The 18,693-nt window shown below is 42.9% G+C and overlaps 1 protein-coding gene across 1 annotated transcript; it reads right to left on the bottom strand.

Annotated features, from left to right (window-relative positions):
• Nucleotide 1: 1 nt before the first annotated feature.
• Ndufs2 (NADH:ubiquinone oxidoreductase core subunit S2) lies at nt 2-18,214 on the bottom strand. Its single transcript, XM_057770947.1, has 14 exons — nt 18,084-18,214; nt 17,181-17,287; nt 6,758-6,948; nt 4,532-4,652; nt 4,038-4,150; nt 3,734-3,808; nt 3,526-3,603; nt 3,299-3,384; nt 2,967-3,086; nt 2,163-2,292; nt 1,641-1,736; nt 1,409-1,492; nt 409-466; nt 2-229 (listed from the first exon to the last, which is right to left on the bottom strand). Exons 1-14 carry the CDS (start codon nt 18,176-18,178, stop codon nt 192-194), a joined length of 1,392 nt encoding a protein of 463 aa, XP_057626930.1. The 5' UTR covers nt 18,179-18,214; the 3' UTR covers nt 2-191.
• Nucleotides 18,215-18,693: the final 479 nt, after the last annotated feature.

Below are 18,693 nucleotides of genomic sequence, written 5' to 3'. Positions count from 1 at the left end.
GCATAGGGGCCGCAAGGCGGCTAATTTAATATAATTTCTCTTTTTCTAGTACATGCACAGAAAGCCTGTACAGCTAACTCGGCGTGTACATGTATGTTTGTTTATACACACGGAGACACACAGCTTCGTTTCCTATGAGGGACCTTGCAGGGAAGCTGCCAGGCGTGGGAACACAAAGGCTGTGTCTCTGCTCATCGGTCTATTTCTCCAAACACAATATCCTGGGTACCTAGAAGGTGAGAGGATAAAGTGTTATTGCCAGAGATCCAGAGCACAGGACTGTGTACGACACACTCTGGCCTAGAGTTCAGGACAGTCTACAGTGGACAGGGAGCATTTGGTTTTGTTCCCAAACAGAATCCCAAACCCCATGCCTTAGACAACCTTACTGCATAACAGGTCTCATACCTATGATGGCTACGACATCTGCCAACATGTGTCCCTTAGACATCTTGTCCAAACCAGCCTGTGGAGATGGGGATAACAACATGTTAATGTAAGTTTGCAGAGAAGAGCTCTTTAAAATTCCATCCAAGGCAGGGTTGACAGTATATAAAGTTAATCTAAGCACATGGGAAGATATTTATAGTCTGAAGCCAGTCTAGTCTACATAGAGAATTCTAGGCCAGTCAGAGCTACATACTGAGATCTTGCCTCAAAAACAAAACAAAACAAACCACGACAAAAACCCCAAGCCAAAATCCTCATCTAAGTCAGGCACAGGAGCTCTTGTCTGTAATTCTAGCACTTGAAAGCCTTAAGGCAGAAGGGTCACTGTGAATCCAAGGATAGCCCACACACATAGTGAGCTCCAAGCTTATCTGGGTTATTAAGCAAACTTGTCTTAAACAAACAAATGGAAAAAACAAATTCTCATCCGAGAGTTGGATGTGGAGGTGTGTACTGTAATCCTCGTACCTGGGAGGCTAAAGCAAGAGACATAGGGAGTTCTAGACAAACCATAGCAAAGTCCTATCTCAAAAAGCAAGGTGCTGGAGACATGTACTGCTCTTGCGGAGGACCCAAGACTGGTTCCCGAAACCAATTAACAGGTAGTTCACACTGCTTGTAACTCCAGCTCCAGGGGATCTGAGTCTCTCTTTTGGCCTCTGAAGGCACCTATACTCATGTACCATACACGCATACACATACAAATAAAGTAAAAAGAACTTTTTTGTTTGTTTTTCTAGACAGGGTTTCTCTGTGTACAGTCCTGGCTGTCCTGGAACTCGCTTTGTAGACCAAGCTGGCATCAAAGTCACTGAGATCTGCCTGCTTCTGCCTCCCAAGTGCTGGAATTAAAAGTATGCGCCCCTACCGCCTGGCTAAATAAAATTTTTTAAGCAGCTGAAAATAAACAAAAATAATTATTGATGTATTACAGTTAGAACCATTGAGATTGTCTTACCAGGTGGGCAAAACCAGGGGCCTTGATCTTGCACCGATAAGGTCGGCTGCTGCCATCAGATACCAGGTATACCCCAAACTCTCCCTGTTCAAGGAAGAAAATTGGATGCCCTATGAGTAGGAAGAGTGTTCTCTTTTCTACCAAAGCCTCTCTGGTTCATCTTTGAACTTTGAACCTTCTCTGTCACTGTCAACCTCCAGCCACCAACTTTTATTTTCCCTTCTCTCCTCACCTTGGGTGCTTCAATGGCCGTATATGTGGCTCCAGGAGGAACTTGGTAGCCCTCAGTATACAGCTTAAAGTGATGAATTAGTGACTCCATGGAAGTCTGAGGGAAGAAAAAGGAAACATATTTAAAAAAAAAAAACAAAAAAAACAGATCCAGCCAGGTGGTGGCACATGCCTTTAGTCCCAGCACTCAGGAAACAGAGGCAGGCAGATCTCTGTGAGTTCAAGGCCAGCCTGATCTACAGAGTGAGTTCTAGGACAGCCAGGGCTGTTACACAGAGAAATCCTGCCTTGAAAAGAAACTATAAAAGAAAAAGGAAGAAGTCCTATCTAAGCTCTTCCCTTGGGCTTTCCCCCAGCAGAGAAAGCACTCTCTGCCCTTTGGGAGACTAACAACCTACATGTAAATCAGGAAGCAGTGAAGACAGAATAAAACTCGAGTGTGGTTAAACTGAAAGGCAGAATTTAATCCAAGGACTTTTCTCTTTCCCATGCCTGACCTCTCGTCCCTGTCCCTGCAGCCCACCTTCATCTCTGCTCGCTTAGGTGGGGACACTTTGGCGTCATCAACCTTGATCTCTCCCGGAGGCATCTTGTTCAGACACTGTACGATGATGCGCAGGGACTGGCGCATCTCCTCCACACGACACAGGTACCTGATGTGGAAGAGACAGACTCAGAACAAGAGAAAGTAGGCAGAGGAGTAAGCAGGAGTCTGGACGGATGCCCTTTGGGAGATCTGAAATGCTGGGTAAACGTTCCTGCTTCTGCAGGAACAGTGTCTCTGCTCACCTTGGCTGCCCATATAAACCCTGCAGTATTTTGATTCTACCACTGAGTCCTTCTCCAATCCCCCCCCACAAGAATATGGCCTGTAGTTTTTCCCTCCTTACCTCTTAACCCTCTTAAACACAGTTTCGACTACAGAGTTAAGGAGTCAAATGGAAAGATAAACAGAGAACAACAGAAGCAAATCTTATTCAGGGTCAGTAAACAAGACTGGATTTTGAAGCTTAGAATCAAGCAGGAAGATCGCTGGGTCAGGAAGATTCCAATCCTAATCACTAGCAGGCTAATCCCTAACTCACGCTTCAGCTTTCTCAGCTACAAAAGCATCCAGGCTAGTTCTCTCTAAGGCAGGATGGTGGGATAAGGGTAAAAAATAAATAGCGCTATTATTTGGCATTTGTATTGGGGGAGAATACTAGGGGCTATGAATGCTAAGCACAACTCTACCAAGTTTACACATTACACAGGCTCCTACAGATACTAGGAAACGGAGCAAAGAAACCAACAAGGACAAAGAGCCGAGTAAGGATTTGGGTCTTACCTGTCATAGCAGTCCCCTCGAGAACCAATAGGAACATCAAACTCGACCTGGTCATAAACATCATAGGGCTGGGTCTTCCGTAAGTCCCACTGGATGCCTGAGCCTCGGAGCATCACTCCACTGTAGGATGTAACGAGCATAAGGACCACCCTCCACAAAAACAGGAAAGGACATGCGTGCTTCCTATCTGCCGCTTCCTGCCCACCACTTTGGTTATGGAACACAAACTCACGACATGGAGAGGAGTAGCGAGCATGTGTGCAACCCAGACACTGGGCTGTAACCCTCTATGCACTTTCCCACCCCTAAGGAAAGAAGCTGCATTCTCCTACCTGAATCCATAGTTAAGTGCATCTTCTGCTGATACAACCCCAATATCGATCGTCCTGTTTCGCCAGATCCTATTGTTGGTCAGCATCTATGGTTGGAGAAATCCAGTGTGCTAATATTCTACATGACAATCTTCAAAAGTCTCTGTACTTACATAACACTGGGTACTAAAACTCCACAAGCCCTTTTAGGGGACCAAGATATTTTTTCCCGTTGATTTATATCTTACCTCCTCCACCTCATCAATCCGAAGAGAGAAGTTCTTAGAAAACTCATAAATGTCATCCATAAGCCCAAGAGGTAGGTCCTAGAAACCAAGTAGCGATTCTTGTTACAGTACCCTTTCCCAAGGAGACAGAGTTAGTTCCGTTCCATGAACCCACACTGCCCTCCAGTGGACAAAGAGGGAAGAGGCATGTGGAGGCTGAACCACTCACTTGGTGCACTCCTCCTGGTCGGATGTAAGCAGCATGCATTCGGGCTCCAGACACCCGCTCATAGAACTCAAACATCTAGACAGAACGCACTGGGAATTAGAAACAAAGTCCAGCAACCCCCGAGTTCAGCAACACAGTAGCCCACTGCCCTACCTCTGACTTCTTGTTCTAACCAAACACTTCCTACAAATACAATCCAACAAAATATGCTTCTCTCTTGTTTTCATCTGCCTCCTCCTTCCATCTTCTCCTTCCTGCCCTCTTAAACTTCCTCCCTATTCCTATCCACGCCTCTATCTTATACCTTCTCTCTTTCTTCAAACATCCAGAAGAAAGGAGTCATGGCACCAATGTCCAGGGCATGTGTGGTCACAGCCATGATATGGTTCAAAATCCGTGTGATCTCTCCAAACAGCACTGGGAGACAGAAAGACAACAAGTGATGGACAGGGCTGGAAGGATGGCTCAGCGGGTAAAGACTTGCTAACAAGTCTGGAGGCCACATGGTAGAAGCAGGGAACTGACTCCCAAAAGTTGTCCTCTGACCTCCCCACACATGCCTTGACACATGCTACTTGACATGCATCTATATACACAATAAGCATACAAATCAAATATTTATACTGTGTGTGTGTTGTGGGATTTTTGTTTGTTTGTTTGTTTATGAGAGAAGGACAGAGGAGCCAAAGACTCATCCTGCAAATCAGTGTGGGTGGAATCTGGAGTCTAAATATCAAAGTTGCGTTCAATGCACTGACGTTCTGTGAGCTTCCAGCAGAAATAAGGAGCAGAACATACCTCGGATCCACTGTGCCCGAGGAGGAGGCTGGATGTTTAGGAGCTTCTCCACAGCTAGAGAATAAGCCTGTTCGTTACACATCATAGACACATAGTCCAACCGGTCAAAGTATGGAAGGGCCTGTCAAAAGGGAGGAATAAAGATCACATCTAACAGACCCAGAACTGCACTGTCTGCGGCTGGAAACCTTCCTCTTGTCAGGCATCAGAAGTCAATGCTTACCTGTAGAGTCTCAGGAGTCCCAGCTCCCATAATAGCTTATCTAAAACTAGCACTAAATGTTTAAAAACTGGCTCTCTAAATGATGAGAAGACCTTGATTTACCATGTTTGATAATTTCCATGGTGAAAATAATCCCACTATGGTCAATTTTAAGCTATCAAAATGTAACTGAATGTACCCCTGAGACACGTGGTACAACATTACACAGTATTTTTAGAACTCTACATAGTGAGTTCTAGGACAGTCAGAGCTACATAGGGAGACCCTGTCTCAAAAAAATAAACCAAACCAAACATAGACACACACAGACACTATGTATAATCTAATTTGTAATAATAACTTCAGCAACCAAGTCATAAAATTCCTAAAACTTAGTTCTCAGGCTCTTACAAGCCAGTACAAGTTGACTTCAGCACTGTGACCTCTCTCAAAAAGTGACCTGAACTTCTACGTCTTTCTCCTCTTAGTCCCTTGAAACTGAGATTCTGAAGGAGAAAGTAATCAGTGTTACAGAGCTTTCCCCCAGAATGTCAAGAAAACTAAGTTCCAGCTGCCTAACAAGCCAGTTCCAGCTTCCAGGAAGAAGGAGGAGTTAAAACGCTTCTCACTGGGACAGCCTGTTCTGGTCCTGATGTCATTTGTGACGCAGGATGATGCTACAGGGATTAACCCATGAAAGTCTGAACAGAAGCCACCACTGCTTAGGCTCCCTGGAGGAAGCATATGATATACAGTCACAGTCTAGGCCCTGATTCCAGTCTGCTGTTCTCAGGGCCTTTCTCTATAACAGCAAAAAGAAAAGAGCAAACAAAACCCAATCAACCAGACAGACAGAAAAACAACAAACCAACCAACCAAACAAACAACCAAACAGACAGAAAAACAAACAACCAAACAACAAACCAAACAGACAAACAACCAAACAGACAGACAAACAACCAAACAGACAGACAAACAACCAAACAGACAGACAAACAACCAACCAATGAACCAAACAGACAGACAGAAAGACAACATTTGGAATTGAATTCCAGATCCAACTCCTTCAAATCTGACCTTCAACAATTTAGGTCACACAGTTCTTCCAAACGCAGCAAATTCTGTCACAAACCTCCGGTCACTCTGACTCATTAAGTATTTCGAAAACAAATTTAAGAGAGTGGGAAGACACAAGAGTCAGCTGTTAATCCTGAAGAGCTGACGTCTCATTCCTCTGTCTCTGCCTTGAGGGACACTGGCTTTGACGCACTCATTTAAGAGGAGGGAAACTGAGGCACTAAAGTAATGACAAAAGGGCCAGCCAAAAATCAGACAGAGATAAGCTGGAGTGTGGCTCCAGCTGTAAAGTACTGATGCTGGAAGAACAAGATTCCTGCATCGTTTAACACCTGCTCCATGCTCCCAGCCAACAACGACCTCAAAGGACCAATGTTGTTATCTACTCTTTACTCTTTGGGGGACCCGCCACACAGCTCCCAAATAAATACACGGAGACTTACTCTTACTTATGAATGCCTTGCCTTAGCTTGGCTTGTTTCTAGCCAGCTTTTCTTAACTTAAATTCAATCGTCTACCTTTGCCTCTGGGCTTTTTCCTTTCTCCATTCTATATACATTTCTGTCCTTTTCTTGATTGGTATCTGTCTGTTGGCCAGCCCCTGGCATCCTCCTCTCTTTCTCCTTTCATTCTCTCTGCCTGGTAGCCCCGCCTACCCCTCTCCTGCCTAGCTATTGGCTGTTCATTAGCCCAATCAGGTGTTTTAGACAAAGTAACACAGCTTCACAGAGCTAAACAAATGCAACATAAAAGAATGCAGCACCTTAAATAACAACATCACTAAACAAATATTCCACATCATAAAGGTACGTAACACCTCTTAAAATACTATTCCACAACACACTAACCCTTGCCACCCTCCTGCCCTGAAGCTTGGGGGCAGCAAAACCATCAGGTCTCAAGCTACAGCTCAGACCCCATCAACAGAGCCCTGTTCACCTCCACACCTGCAGATAGGTCTTGTACTCAATGAGCTTTTCAGTGCCCCGGTGCAGGAGTCCGATGTGAGGGTCGCACTTCCGCACCATTTCTCCACTCAATTCCATCACCAGTCTCAGGACTCCATGGGCTGCTGGGTGCTGGGGCCCAAAGTTCAGGGTCACATTGGAGACCATTTTGTCCTTCAAAATGTCCACATCTGAGAAGTGGGAAATAGTTCAGAGCCAAATGGTAATCTCCAAAGACAGCAAAAAAAATTAGTTCTTTCTACATATCTTCTGCCTCTCCACTCCGCACCTTGTTAGCACCCTCCTTCCAATTAACTAGGAAGATGGCAAGAGGTGGGGAAAAGGGAAGAAGCTCTAAACTATCCAGTGAGAGGGGTCATGAAGGCCATATTACAGCCCCTGGAATAGTGGTTCTCAACACGTGGGTCACAACCACATTAGAAGCTGAAAGACTCATTCACAGAGGTCACCTAAGACCATAGGAAAACACAGATGTTTTCATTATCATATCATTCACAACAGTAGCAAAATTACAGTTATGAAGTAGTAACGAAAATAATGTTATAGTTGGGGTCACCACAAGAGGAACTGCATTAAAGGGTCACAGCGTTAGGAAGGTTGAGAACCCTGCCCTAGAACACCTTTTATTTTGCTGTTGTGCTGAAGATTAAACTCAGGGCACTACTTGTCCCAGGCAAGTGCTCTACCAGTGAGCTATAGCCTTCCTCCTTTTAACTTTCAGACAGGATCTCACTAGGTTACCCAGGATAGCCTTGTAGACTAGTACTGAACCCTTAATGATCTTCCTGAAGAGTTGGGCTTACAGGCCTGTGTCATGAGGCTTGGCTACTATTCCCCCCCCTTTTTTTTAGGCAGGGTTTCACTACTGTAGCCCCAACTGGCCTGGAAACCACTACATGCAGCAGGTGCTGGAATTAAAAAGATGTGCTAATATAGCTGACAAATATTTATTATCTATTTTATTTTTCTATGAGTATGTGTGTGCCTGAGTGTACATATATGTGACACATGTGTGCAGGAGCCCACAGAGGTCAGAAAGCACCAGATCCCTGGAACTGGAGTTATAGATGGTTGTGAACCAATCAGTATGGGTGCTGGGAATTGAACCTAAGTCTTCTAGAAGAGCCTTTAACTACTGAGCCTTGGCTTCTTATCAGTAACTAATGTCTAAAAGTATGTGATGAAGCCGGGCGGTGGTGGCGCACGCCTTTAATCCCAGCACTTGGGAGGCAGAGGCAGGTGGATCTCTGTGAGTTCGAGACCAGCCTGGTCTACAAGAGCTAGTTCCAGGACAGGCTCCAAAACCACAGAGAAACCCTGTCTCGAAAAACCAAAAAAAAAAAAAAAAAAAAAAAAGTATATGATGAATGGACAACCAGTGAGAAATATACACTTCAGCTCAGCGAGGGGGTACATACCTTTAACACAGCACAAAGAAGGCAGAGGTAGGTATTTCTGTGAGTTCAAAACCAATCAGGACTACATAGTGAGACCTATCCTCTAGGGGGGGAGGGGTAAATATGTTCAACATTTAATATTAAATTACAGGATTGCTCATTGTTTTTGAGACTGGGTCTCAGCTCAGGCTGGCCTCAAACTCACTACCACTATATAGTTGAAGGTGGTAACCTTAAAATTCTGATCCTGCCGGGCAGTGGTGGCACACGCCTTTAATCCCAGCACTTGGGAGGCAGAGGCAGGTAGATCTCTGTGAGTTCAAGGCCAGCCTGGTCTACAAGAGCTAGTTCAAGACAGGCTCTAAGGCTACAGAGAAACCCTTGTCTGGAAAAAAAAAAAAAAAAAAAAAAACTGATCATCCTGTCCCTACTTCCTGAGTGTTGAGATTATAGGAGTCTACAATCACTTATGGTTTATGCCATGCTGGGTATTGAACCTAGGACCTTGTTATTGTGTGGATGCCCCAAAAATGCAAAGGAACTTTGGGTGACTGTCTAGGCAGTCAGATGCCTCTGTCATTTCTAGAGTTTTTGGAAGTCATGTGCAACGCACTTTTTGTTTATTTAAATAATATTATATCCTTCTGGTGCCTCTGATGAGGTTGAAGACTAGATAGTTATAGTTGCAGATTTTCTTAGATATTACAGAAAATAAGTTTGGATTTACTAAGCCAGGATAGATTATAAAGTACTTTCTTCAAATTGAAAGACATTAAGTGAACTGGAATTCAGTACATTATGAATGTAATCTTTACTTGATAACTGTTCTTTTTGTATACACCTTCCTATGCTCAAGTTAAAGTTTTGTATTTTTGTTTAGAAAAAAGCGAGCTATGTTGGGACTATTATGTTAAGGTGTTACTTTTGTTTATGCTGAATTTGTTTAACTCTATACAGATGTGATACTCTGCTTGTCTAGAACACCTGATGATCTATCTAATAAAGATATGAACAGCCAGTAATGAGGCAGGCAGAGAGAATATACAGAAGGAGAAATCTAGGTGGAGAGGAGGAGGAGGGCCAGGCATTCAGCTACACGGCAACCCAGAGTAAGAGTGGGATAATTTAAGTTTAAGGCTAAGCATTCATAAGAATAAGTCTCCAAGTAAAGAACTTACAGAAGGAACAGAATGGGAAAAGGAAGGCCAGGGGCAAAAGGCAGAGAGGGGTAATGTAAGTTAAGTAAGTCACTACTACTACTACAATGATTCACAATGGTAGCTGTTGTGAAATATTCCTTTACAAAGTGTGACAATGCATCACTGTGATTGGTTTAATAAAAAGCTAAATGGCCAATAGCTAGGCAAGAGGTATAGCCAAGACTTCTAGACAGAGAGAGCTCTGGGGGAAAAAAGGGCATTGCCACTAAATGTAGAGAGAAAGCAAGACATGTAGAAGAGAGGTAAAAGCCACAAGTCATGTGGTAACATGTTGATAAATAGAAATGGATTAATTTAAATTATAAGAGCTAGGGGCTAGCAGTGGTGACGTATGCCTTTAACTCCAGCAGTTGGGAGGCAGAGGCAGGCAGAACTTTATGAGTTTGTGTTCAGCCTGACCTACAGAGTAAATTCTAGTACAGCCAAGACCACACAAAGAAACCCTGTCTCAAAAAACCTATAAAAAAGTGGTGGTGGTGGTGAGGGGGAGCCTACGGGGACAAGGCTATGGCAAAGGCTGAGCTTTCATAAGTCTCCATGTCGTCATTTGTGAGCTGCAGTCCCGACGAGAAAGATCACTTACATATGGCACCCAATGTCCAGCTACATATATCCACATAAGGCCTGATAAAGCTGGGGAAAAAAAGTTCAGAACACAGAGTCAAAAGTGACTTCCCAGTGTCCCTGGTCTCCTGGATAGGCTTGATGGTGAGCAGAGACTGTCTGTGGGCTGGAACCAGCCACCAGCCCCATGCACTCGGCTGAGTTTCGCAGCAGCTGACACAGCAGTTCAAGATTTGTCTCATGTGGTCAAAAAAACGTGGCAAGTGCTTAGTCAAGATAAATTCAGATGGAAAAAACCTCTAAGTAGGTTACAGTGTTTAAAAAGCGTGCACAGGCTTAAAAAGAAAAAAAAGGATATAGACACTCATAGAAAAAAATAATTTATAAATAATAAGATAAAGTCTTTAAAGAAAGAAAAATACTGTGAATAAAAACAAGCCACATAAAGATAGAAAATACACAGAGAGCCTGGAACCTATGTGGTGTTTTGTTGATTTTCAACTTTTTGATTGCTAATGAACAAAGAACAACAGCTGCTGAGACATTGGATTGTGGAAGGAACTGTTGAATCAAACCAGTTTAGATACTTTAGGAATGCCTTAACTTTAAAATGGAAGTCAGAAATATATTGCTTTAGGGAAGAGGTTATGCTTCTGTTTCTATAGAAAATAAAAGGCTGTGGATTCATTGCAGGTTAGAGAAGTTCAGGTTTGATTGGGGAAGGCCCCCTGAAAAGCCTGGCTGCAGATATAAAGAAACAAACCTAGAAAAAAATACAAGACAGGTTACATATATTTTACCTGCTCAAACATAAAACAAGAAATCATCTTTGGCTGGCTTGTGTTGTTGTAGAATATTAGTTGGAGATATGTTACATTTGTTTATACTTTGGAATATTTGTTTAATGATGCAGAGATGTATTGTATTCTTTTATGTTGCATATGTTTAACTCTGTGAAGCTGTTACTTTGTCTGCCTAAAACACCTGATTGGTCTAATAAAGGACTGGATGGCCAATAGCCAGGCAGGAGAGAAGATAGGTGGAGTTGCCAGGCAGAGATAATAAATAGGAGGAGAAATCTAGGCTTGAGAAAAGGGGAGGATACCAGGGGCCAGTCACCCAGCAACATAGGCAGATACAGAGTAAGAAGGAAAGAAAGAAATATAGAATAAAGAAAGGTAAAAGCCCAAAGGCAAAAGGTAGATAGGAGCCGGGCGGTGGTGGCGCACGCCTTTAATCCCAGCACTTGGGAGGCAGAGGTAGGCGGATCTCTGTGAGTTCGAGACCAGCCTGGTCTACAAGAGCTAGTTCCAGGACAGGCTCCAAAACCACAGAGAAACCCTGTCTCGAAAAACCAAAAAAAAAAAAAAAAAAAAAAAAAAAAAAAAAGAAAAGGTAGATAGGATAATTTAAGTTTAAGGCTAAGCATTCATAAGAATAAGTCTCCAAGTATTTACTTGAGAGTTGGATGGTGGGCCCCCAAAGAGCAAAAAACAACAACAATTACATTGTGTACATACTTGTGTTAATGTATATATGCATGTTACCTTTGAAAGCTTGTGTATTTTCACAGCAAGGGAACCAGAAACCAATAAAAACTGGTGACTCAGGTGATCCAGCCTCTCAGGGTGCCTTTGTTGCAGTCTCCTCGGAGTTCTGGATCTAGAGGAGCTTCAAGGTTACTGGTTGAGAAGGTCCAGCCTTACAGACTATTCCAGCCAGGACTACAAATAAGCCTCAAGTTTTCCCATTGCAGAGACTGAACAACAAATGTTATGGTTAGTTTTCCCAGGACTTGACCAATATTTCAATTTTCTCAGGTTTCATAAAGATGCCATCCCCCACAGACAACAAGAAGCAGTCTAGAGAACACAACACCCACATTCCCAAGAGGTGGGATGGGTGTTTTTTGGTCACTGGGTGGGTTATGGATGCTTGTCATCATTTACAGGGATTGATTACAAATTGTTACTGGTCATTGTCAGGGAAAAAGCTAAGCCAAACAAAGGAGATTCGTTGGGCTGTGGTGGCACACACCTTTAATTTCAGCACTTGGGAGGCAGAGGCAGGAGGATCTCCGTGAGTTCAGGCTAGTCTGGTCTACAAGAGCTAGTGCCAGGACAGGCTCCAAAGCTACACAAAGAAACCCTGTCTCAAAAAACCAAAAAACAAATAAAACAAACAAAAAACCAGATTAGATTTAGGGATGTCTTTCTGAAGGAAAAGGGGGGCTATAGTATAGAAATGAAAGGATGATAAAAGGGTAGATTGCTGAGTCTACTTTTGAAAACCCACAGTGTCAAATATTTACACTGGTATGGATTTTTCTTTTCTTTTTTTTTTTTTTTTTCGAGACAGGGTTTCTCTGTGGCTTTGGAGTCTGTCCTGGAACTAGCTCTGTAGACCAGGCTGGTCTTGAACTCACAGAGATCCGTCTGCCTCTGCCTCCCGAGTGCTGAGAGCTGAGATTAAAGGCGTGCGCCACCATCGCCCGGCACTGGTATGGATTTTTGTATACTGAATGCTGTGGAATAATCCTCTGTACACTGTGAAGATGTGTTACTCTCATCATTAATAAAGTTTATTGGCTGATAGTTAGGTAGGATTTTCAGGGTGGAGAGAATGCTGGGAAGAAAGGTGGAGTCTGAGGAGTAGTGAGGAGTCGCAGAGAGAAACAAGATAAACAAGCTGTGCTGAAAGAAGGTACCACCACATGGCAGAGGGCAGATAAGAAATAAGGGTTAATTTAAGTTATAAGAGCTAGTTAGAAACAAGCCTAAGCTATCAGCAGAGCATTAATAAGTCTGTGTGGTTATTTGGGGAGCCCACCTAGTGGGACAGAAAAGTCTGCCTACAATTGATACAAATTTAAGGTTATTTTTGTTATATGGTATATATGTCTATTTCTTGTTTTGGGTATTGTACCTAGGCAGCTCATTTAAAAACATAGTTTTAGTACTTGAAAACTATTTAGGATAATAAAAAAAATAAAGATTAGGGCTGGAGAGATGGCTCAGAGGTTGAGAGCACTGACTGCTCTTCCAGAGGTCCTGAGTTCAATTCCCAGCAACCACATGGTGGCTCATAGCCATCTGTAATGATATCTGGCGCCCTCTTCTGGCCTGCAGGCATACATGAAGACAGAACACTGTGTACATAATAAATAAATAAATCTTTTAAAAAAATAAATAAAAAATAAAGATTAATAACTAAATCATCTATAACAATCAATTTTAGTCATGTTAGGGATGTTTTCAAGGTCATACAAAGATATACTTTAGATAGGTGATTTTCAAACACTTCAAAGACCTTCAATACGGCATTTAAGATGTTTTAATAACATAAAACTTTTTCATGACAGTGAGAGTGAGACATGTATCTGTACCCAGCAAAACCAATTTTCTTCAAAAAATCATGATGAGCATTGAAGAACCTCCACATGGAATTTGCTTTTTTGTTTTTTGTTTTTCAAGACAGGGTTTCTTTATAGCTTTTGGTGCCTATCCTGGAACTTGCTCTGTAGACCAGGCTGGCCTCAAACTCACAGAGATCCACCTGCCTCTGCCTCCCAAGTGCTGGGATTAAAGGCATGTGCCACCACCGACCAGCTCTGGAGTTTGCTTTCTTTGTGGCAAAAGCTAGCCACTGGGCAAAAAAAAAATGGCCCTTGCTTTGACTGCTAATAGTATGTTGTCCAAAATAGAAGCAGGACAGAAAGGCAACTGCCAAACTTTGCCAAGATAAGGTAGGACTTCCTTCAAAATTCCTGCTTCACAGAAAGGTCTGTCAGGTATTATAGGACTACAAGCCAAAAATGGATACTCCAACATTACAGAGGAATCTTGGGTGACTCTTCAGGCAGCCAACTGTTTCTGTTGTTTCTATAGTTTTGGAAGTTGTTTGTTCTGCACTTCCTATCCACTCAAGTAATATTTTACCCTTCTTAGGTCTCTGATGGAGACTGAAAATGAGCTAATTATAGTTTTATAGTTTTTCTTGTTACCAAATTCAGAAAAAGAAAATCTACATAAGAGATGCAAAGTTTATAAGGTTGAGAGACATAAAAGTTTACATTGTTTATTGAAGAAAATGTTTTGAGGTCTAAAAAGATAGCTTTAAGATGATAATATAAGTTATGATAGAAAATGGTTTGGAGGGCTGAAGAGATGGCTCAAAGGTTAAGAGCAGTGGCTGTTCTTCCAGAGGCCCTGAGTTCAATTCCCAGCAACCACATGAAATCTTCTGGCATGCAGGCATACATAGAGGCAGAATATTGTATACATAATAAGTAAATATCAAAAAATGGTTTAGATATAAAACTTTAGACTCATCAAAAGGATAGATAATGGAATATTTTCCTTATATTTACCAAATACAAATTAACTGGACATTTTAAATGGAATTCTTACATGGTAATTGTTGTTATTGTATATAGTTTTACTGTGTTTATAGTTAAAATCTTTCTTTTATACAAGAAAGGGGAAATGTTGTGAAATATTCCTTTATACTGTGTGAAGATGTGTCACTATTATTGGTTTAATAAAAAGCTAAATGATCACTAGCTAGGGAGAGGTACAGCCCAGACTTCTAGACAGAGAGCTCTAGGAAGAAAATAAAAATGGTGCCAGCTGGATGCAAGAGAAAACAAGACATGCAGGAGGAAAGAGAAAAAAGCCATGAGTGACATGGCAACATGTTGACGAAGAAAAATGGGTTAAGTTATAAGAGCTTGGGGCACAAGCCTAAATTATAGGCCCAGCTTTCACAATAATAAATCTCCATGTCATTATTTGTGAGCCGGTGGTCCCAATGAGAAAGATCATCTACAAGTAGCAAAATAAACGTTACGTAGTAGCAACAAACATGATTTTATGGTTGGGGGTCGCCACAACATGAAGAACTGTATTAAAGGCCTTAGGAAGGGTGAAAACCACAACCTCACAACAATGTCATGAAATGCAGTAGGCACTCCATTCACTGGTAAATAAGAGAGTTAAGACTTGAAACCAGGGTTGGAGAGATGGTTAAGAGCACTGGCTATTCTTCCAGAGGTCCTGAGTTCAATTCTCAGCAACCACACGGTGGCTCACAACCATCTGTAATTAGATCTGGTTCCCTCTTCTGGCCTGTAGGAATACATACAGACAGAACACTGTATACATAATAAAAAAAAAATTTAGAAAATAATAACATGTAAAATGATGCTTGGGGAAGATGAAGACACTATATAGGATTCCTGGAGATGGGTCAAAAATCAGCGACAAAAATTCAGTAAACCCTTTCTTGTATTTTGCAGGGGTTCTGTTTCTTTTGGGGGTCTACTAGTGAAATATTGCAAGGGGGCAACAAAAAACAAGGAAACAAATTTTAAAAAAAAACAAGCAAAAAAAGTGACTATATGAGCTAGACAACAATGGGGACCCTAAGAGAGACATACATGGATCTAAACTACATAGGATGTAGAAAAAGACAAGATCTGAGTAAAGTGGGAGCATGAGGATCATGGGAGAGGGTAGGAGGGGAGAGGAAAGGAGGGGGGCAGAGAAATACAGCTCAATAAAAACAATTAAAAAAAGAAAATTAAAAAAAACTGACTAGAAATAAGCCAAGCTAAGGCCAAGCATCCATAAGAAAAAAAGAAAGAAAGAAACTATTGATGAAAACATATGTACCTTAAAAATTTAAAGTAGAGTTGGTCAGGACAGAGAGATACACAGAAAAGTAGAAGGGAGAGACATTCAGTTTAAGGAGTTTGGTTAGAGATGGTGGAGGAAAAGGAAGGAGACTTCTGAGAAGTAGGTAGAGGAAGATGATAAACTGGGTGCTTTCTCTGCCTCTCTGACCTGGCAGACTTTCACCCCAGCATCTGGCGCCTTAGTCTTTACTGATCCTGAATCTTTATTAATAAAACTGAACAACTGAGATTTTGTTAAAAACAACAAAGGACGCCAGGTAGCGGTGGTGCATGCCTTTAATCCCAGCACTTGGAAAGCAAAGGCAGGCAGATCTTTGAGAGTTCAAGGCCACCCTGGTCTTCAGAGAGTTCTAGGACAGCCAGGATAGGTACACAGAGAAACCTTGTCTCAAAAAACAAACAAAAAAATGACAATCATGGTACCACTGATCAAAATGAAAGATCAAGAGGAAGAGTAGTTCTAGCATTTAGGAGACTCAGGGAGGAAGATCTTGATTTTAAGGCCAACCTGGACAGCAAGACCCTGTTTCTTTCTTTTTAAAATTTTATGTGTATGAGTGGTGTGTGTGTGTGTAAAACGCATGCATGCCTGGTGCAGTGGGAGGGCAAAAGAGAGCATCAGATTCCCTGAAAGTGGAGATACAGATGGTTATGAGCTGCCATGTAGGTGTTGGAAACTGAACTCAGATCCTCTCAAAGATCAGCTAGTACCCTTAACCACTAAGCCATATCTCCAGCACAAGACCCTGTATATTTTCAAAATACTAAAACCAAAAGAGCTTAATTGTTTGGGTTTTGTTTCATTATTGCTTTATTGGCAGCTCTCTGGATCTTTTCCTATTTTAAAGACTTTTGTTTTGTTTTTCAAGCCAGAGTTTTTCTGGGGCTTTGCAGTCTGTCCTAGAACTCACTCTTGTAGACCAGGCTGGCCTCGAATTCACAGAGATCTGCCTGCTTCTGCCCCCCCCACCCCCCGAGTGCTGGGATTAAAGGCGTTTGTCACCATTGCCTGGCTATTTTTTTAAAATTTTATGTGTATGGGTGGTTTGCCTGTATGTATGAATGTTCACCACCTACATGCAGTTGCCTGAAGAGGCCAGTGGATCCTGTGGAACTGGAGTTATAGGTGGTTATAAGGCACCTGATACAGATGTGGGGAACTGAACCTGGGTCCTCTGCAAGAGCATTAAGTGCTCTTAACTCAGCCAACTCTCTAGCCCCAAAACACCTAGTTTTGATGGGGGGAAAAGATGATTCTACTTAAATAGGTTTCATTCAAATGTTTTTAGGAAACCCATGTTGTCCACAAAGAGATAGAAGTGTATTGAATCTGGAAAAAGTTGACATTAATTAAATAACGGCACAGACCTCTTAGTGTTAATTGAGGACGACTGTCATTCCTTTCTATCTCTAACTAATAAACCCCTGCTATTATCACTTTTTGCCTGAACCAGAAGGAACCCAATAGCACTTTAAAAAATCAGCCAAGATTTTGATGACTCGAGACAGCAGCTCTGAGCACTCACCATTCCAAGGAGGAGGCTTCCAGTGGGCTGTTTCCTTGGAGGGGTACATGACAGCTCCTGCAAACTGCTGTGCCCATTCTATATCTGGCTGCCATTGCCGAGCGCCTCTGAGGAATTAAAGATAGATCCTATGCAAACAGCACGAACCGTGTGCTTGGTTCCTCTGTCCCCATTCACTGTTTTTCAAAAATGTTTTTAAATTTTAATTTCATTACCACATTTCTCCCCCCCCCCGCTCCAAACCCTCCCATATGCCCCTCCCCAAACTCCTTCAAATACATGGCCTTTTTTCACTAACTGCTATTACATGTGTTCATATATTCGTATATGCATATATGTTCCTAACTATCCTCTTCACTCTTATGCGGATGGGTCCAAAGAAGGAAGGCCTGTATTGCAGGGCTGTACTCTTCAATGCCATAGTGCAGTTTGGGACACATAAAGCTGGGGTCCAAGCACGAATACGAATGTTGAGAACAGCATTTGTTCATGGTAAATCTAAGATTACTAAGAGAGAGGAGGGAGGGAAGGAGGGCGGAGAGAAAGAAAATGCAAACTGGCATATGCGAGCGAAAGAGAGGAACTAGGGAAAGAGGGCTCGGCGAGGAGGGGTCTCCCTTCCGATGCGAAAGGAGGTACGCTCAAGTCATTAATTTGTAAGGCAAGGTCTTCCGCCTCATCTATTTCGCCTCTGATAAAACAAACTCACCCCTCCCCCGCTTGCCCCATCCTCCGTTACAGGAGGCACACTGTATTTAGGGACCTGAGAAACCTGGCCTGCGCAAGGAGGGTCAGAGGCCTGGGTCATTCTTTCCTCAGGGGTCACAGGGCCCTTGAGATGACCTCAGACTCGAGAAATCCTAGTTTTGAAGAGAACGCAGGCAGGAACGGCCTCCTCCTCACCTGCTGGGTTGACTGGGCAGTCGGACCCCAGACCCGGGCCGCAGCACCTGAGCCCCGACGCCGCGGAGGCAGCACACAGCCCTCAGTGCCGCCATCTTTCCCGGGTTGCAGATCGTAAGAAGGAGAACCGGGCGGAAGTGAATCCCGTGCGCCTCCTTGTGGGCTTCTCTTCTATTGGCACAATGGGGCCACCATCTTGGAAGCTGGCAGGGCGGTCAATTGCGAACGCGACAACATCCGGATTTCGCTTCTCCGGCTCACTTGCGCTTAAATAACTACAACTGCAGTCATCTTTACTAAGGGCGTCCCTCCTGCGGCTTTTCTAGGCGTAAGAGAAATTAACTGCTCTCTCCTGAGCAACTCCGCGGTGAATTCCACCTTTCGCGCTGAGTTCACTCCCTGCACTCGAATTTACCAACTGCGCTCCCTCTAGGACTCCGCCGCACACTCTGCATAGGTGTTCCTTCACTATTCCTTTCCATTTTCGTCATCCTCCTGCGGTAGTCCTTACGGCTTTCCGATTTTTCTGAAGGCTCAGGTTTTGAGAACTGTCCTTTCTTTAATGAATCCAAGAGTTAATTCCGAAATCGGGATTATGGAAAGTGATTGT

This window comes from Chionomys nivalis, chromosome 5 (genome assembly GCF_950005125.1).
Source record: "Chionomys nivalis chromosome 5, mChiNiv1.1, whole genome shotgun sequence".
Taxonomy (NCBI): domain Eukaryota; kingdom Metazoa; phylum Chordata; class Mammalia; order Rodentia; family Cricetidae; genus Chionomys; species Chionomys nivalis.
The sequence above is the reverse complement of the archived record's forward strand: the minus strand, read 5'-3'. Positions and strand labels throughout refer to the sequence as shown.

Excerpts from the sequence above, each read along its gene's own strand:
- Ndufs2 (XM_057770947.1), bottom strand. The coding sequence starts at position 18,178 with ATGGCGGCACTGAGGGCTGTGTGCTGCCTCCGCGGCGTCGGGGCTCAG. Across the intron at positions 6,949-17,180 it reads GAAGCCTCCTCCTTGGAATG|ATGTGGACATTTTGAAGGAC; the intron begins GTGAGTGCTCAG and ends CCCACTTCTCAG. Across the intron at positions 3,385-3,525 it reads GGATTGATGAGGTGGAGGAG|ATGCTGACCAACAATAGGAT; the intron begins GTAAGATATAAA and ends CTCCAACCATAG.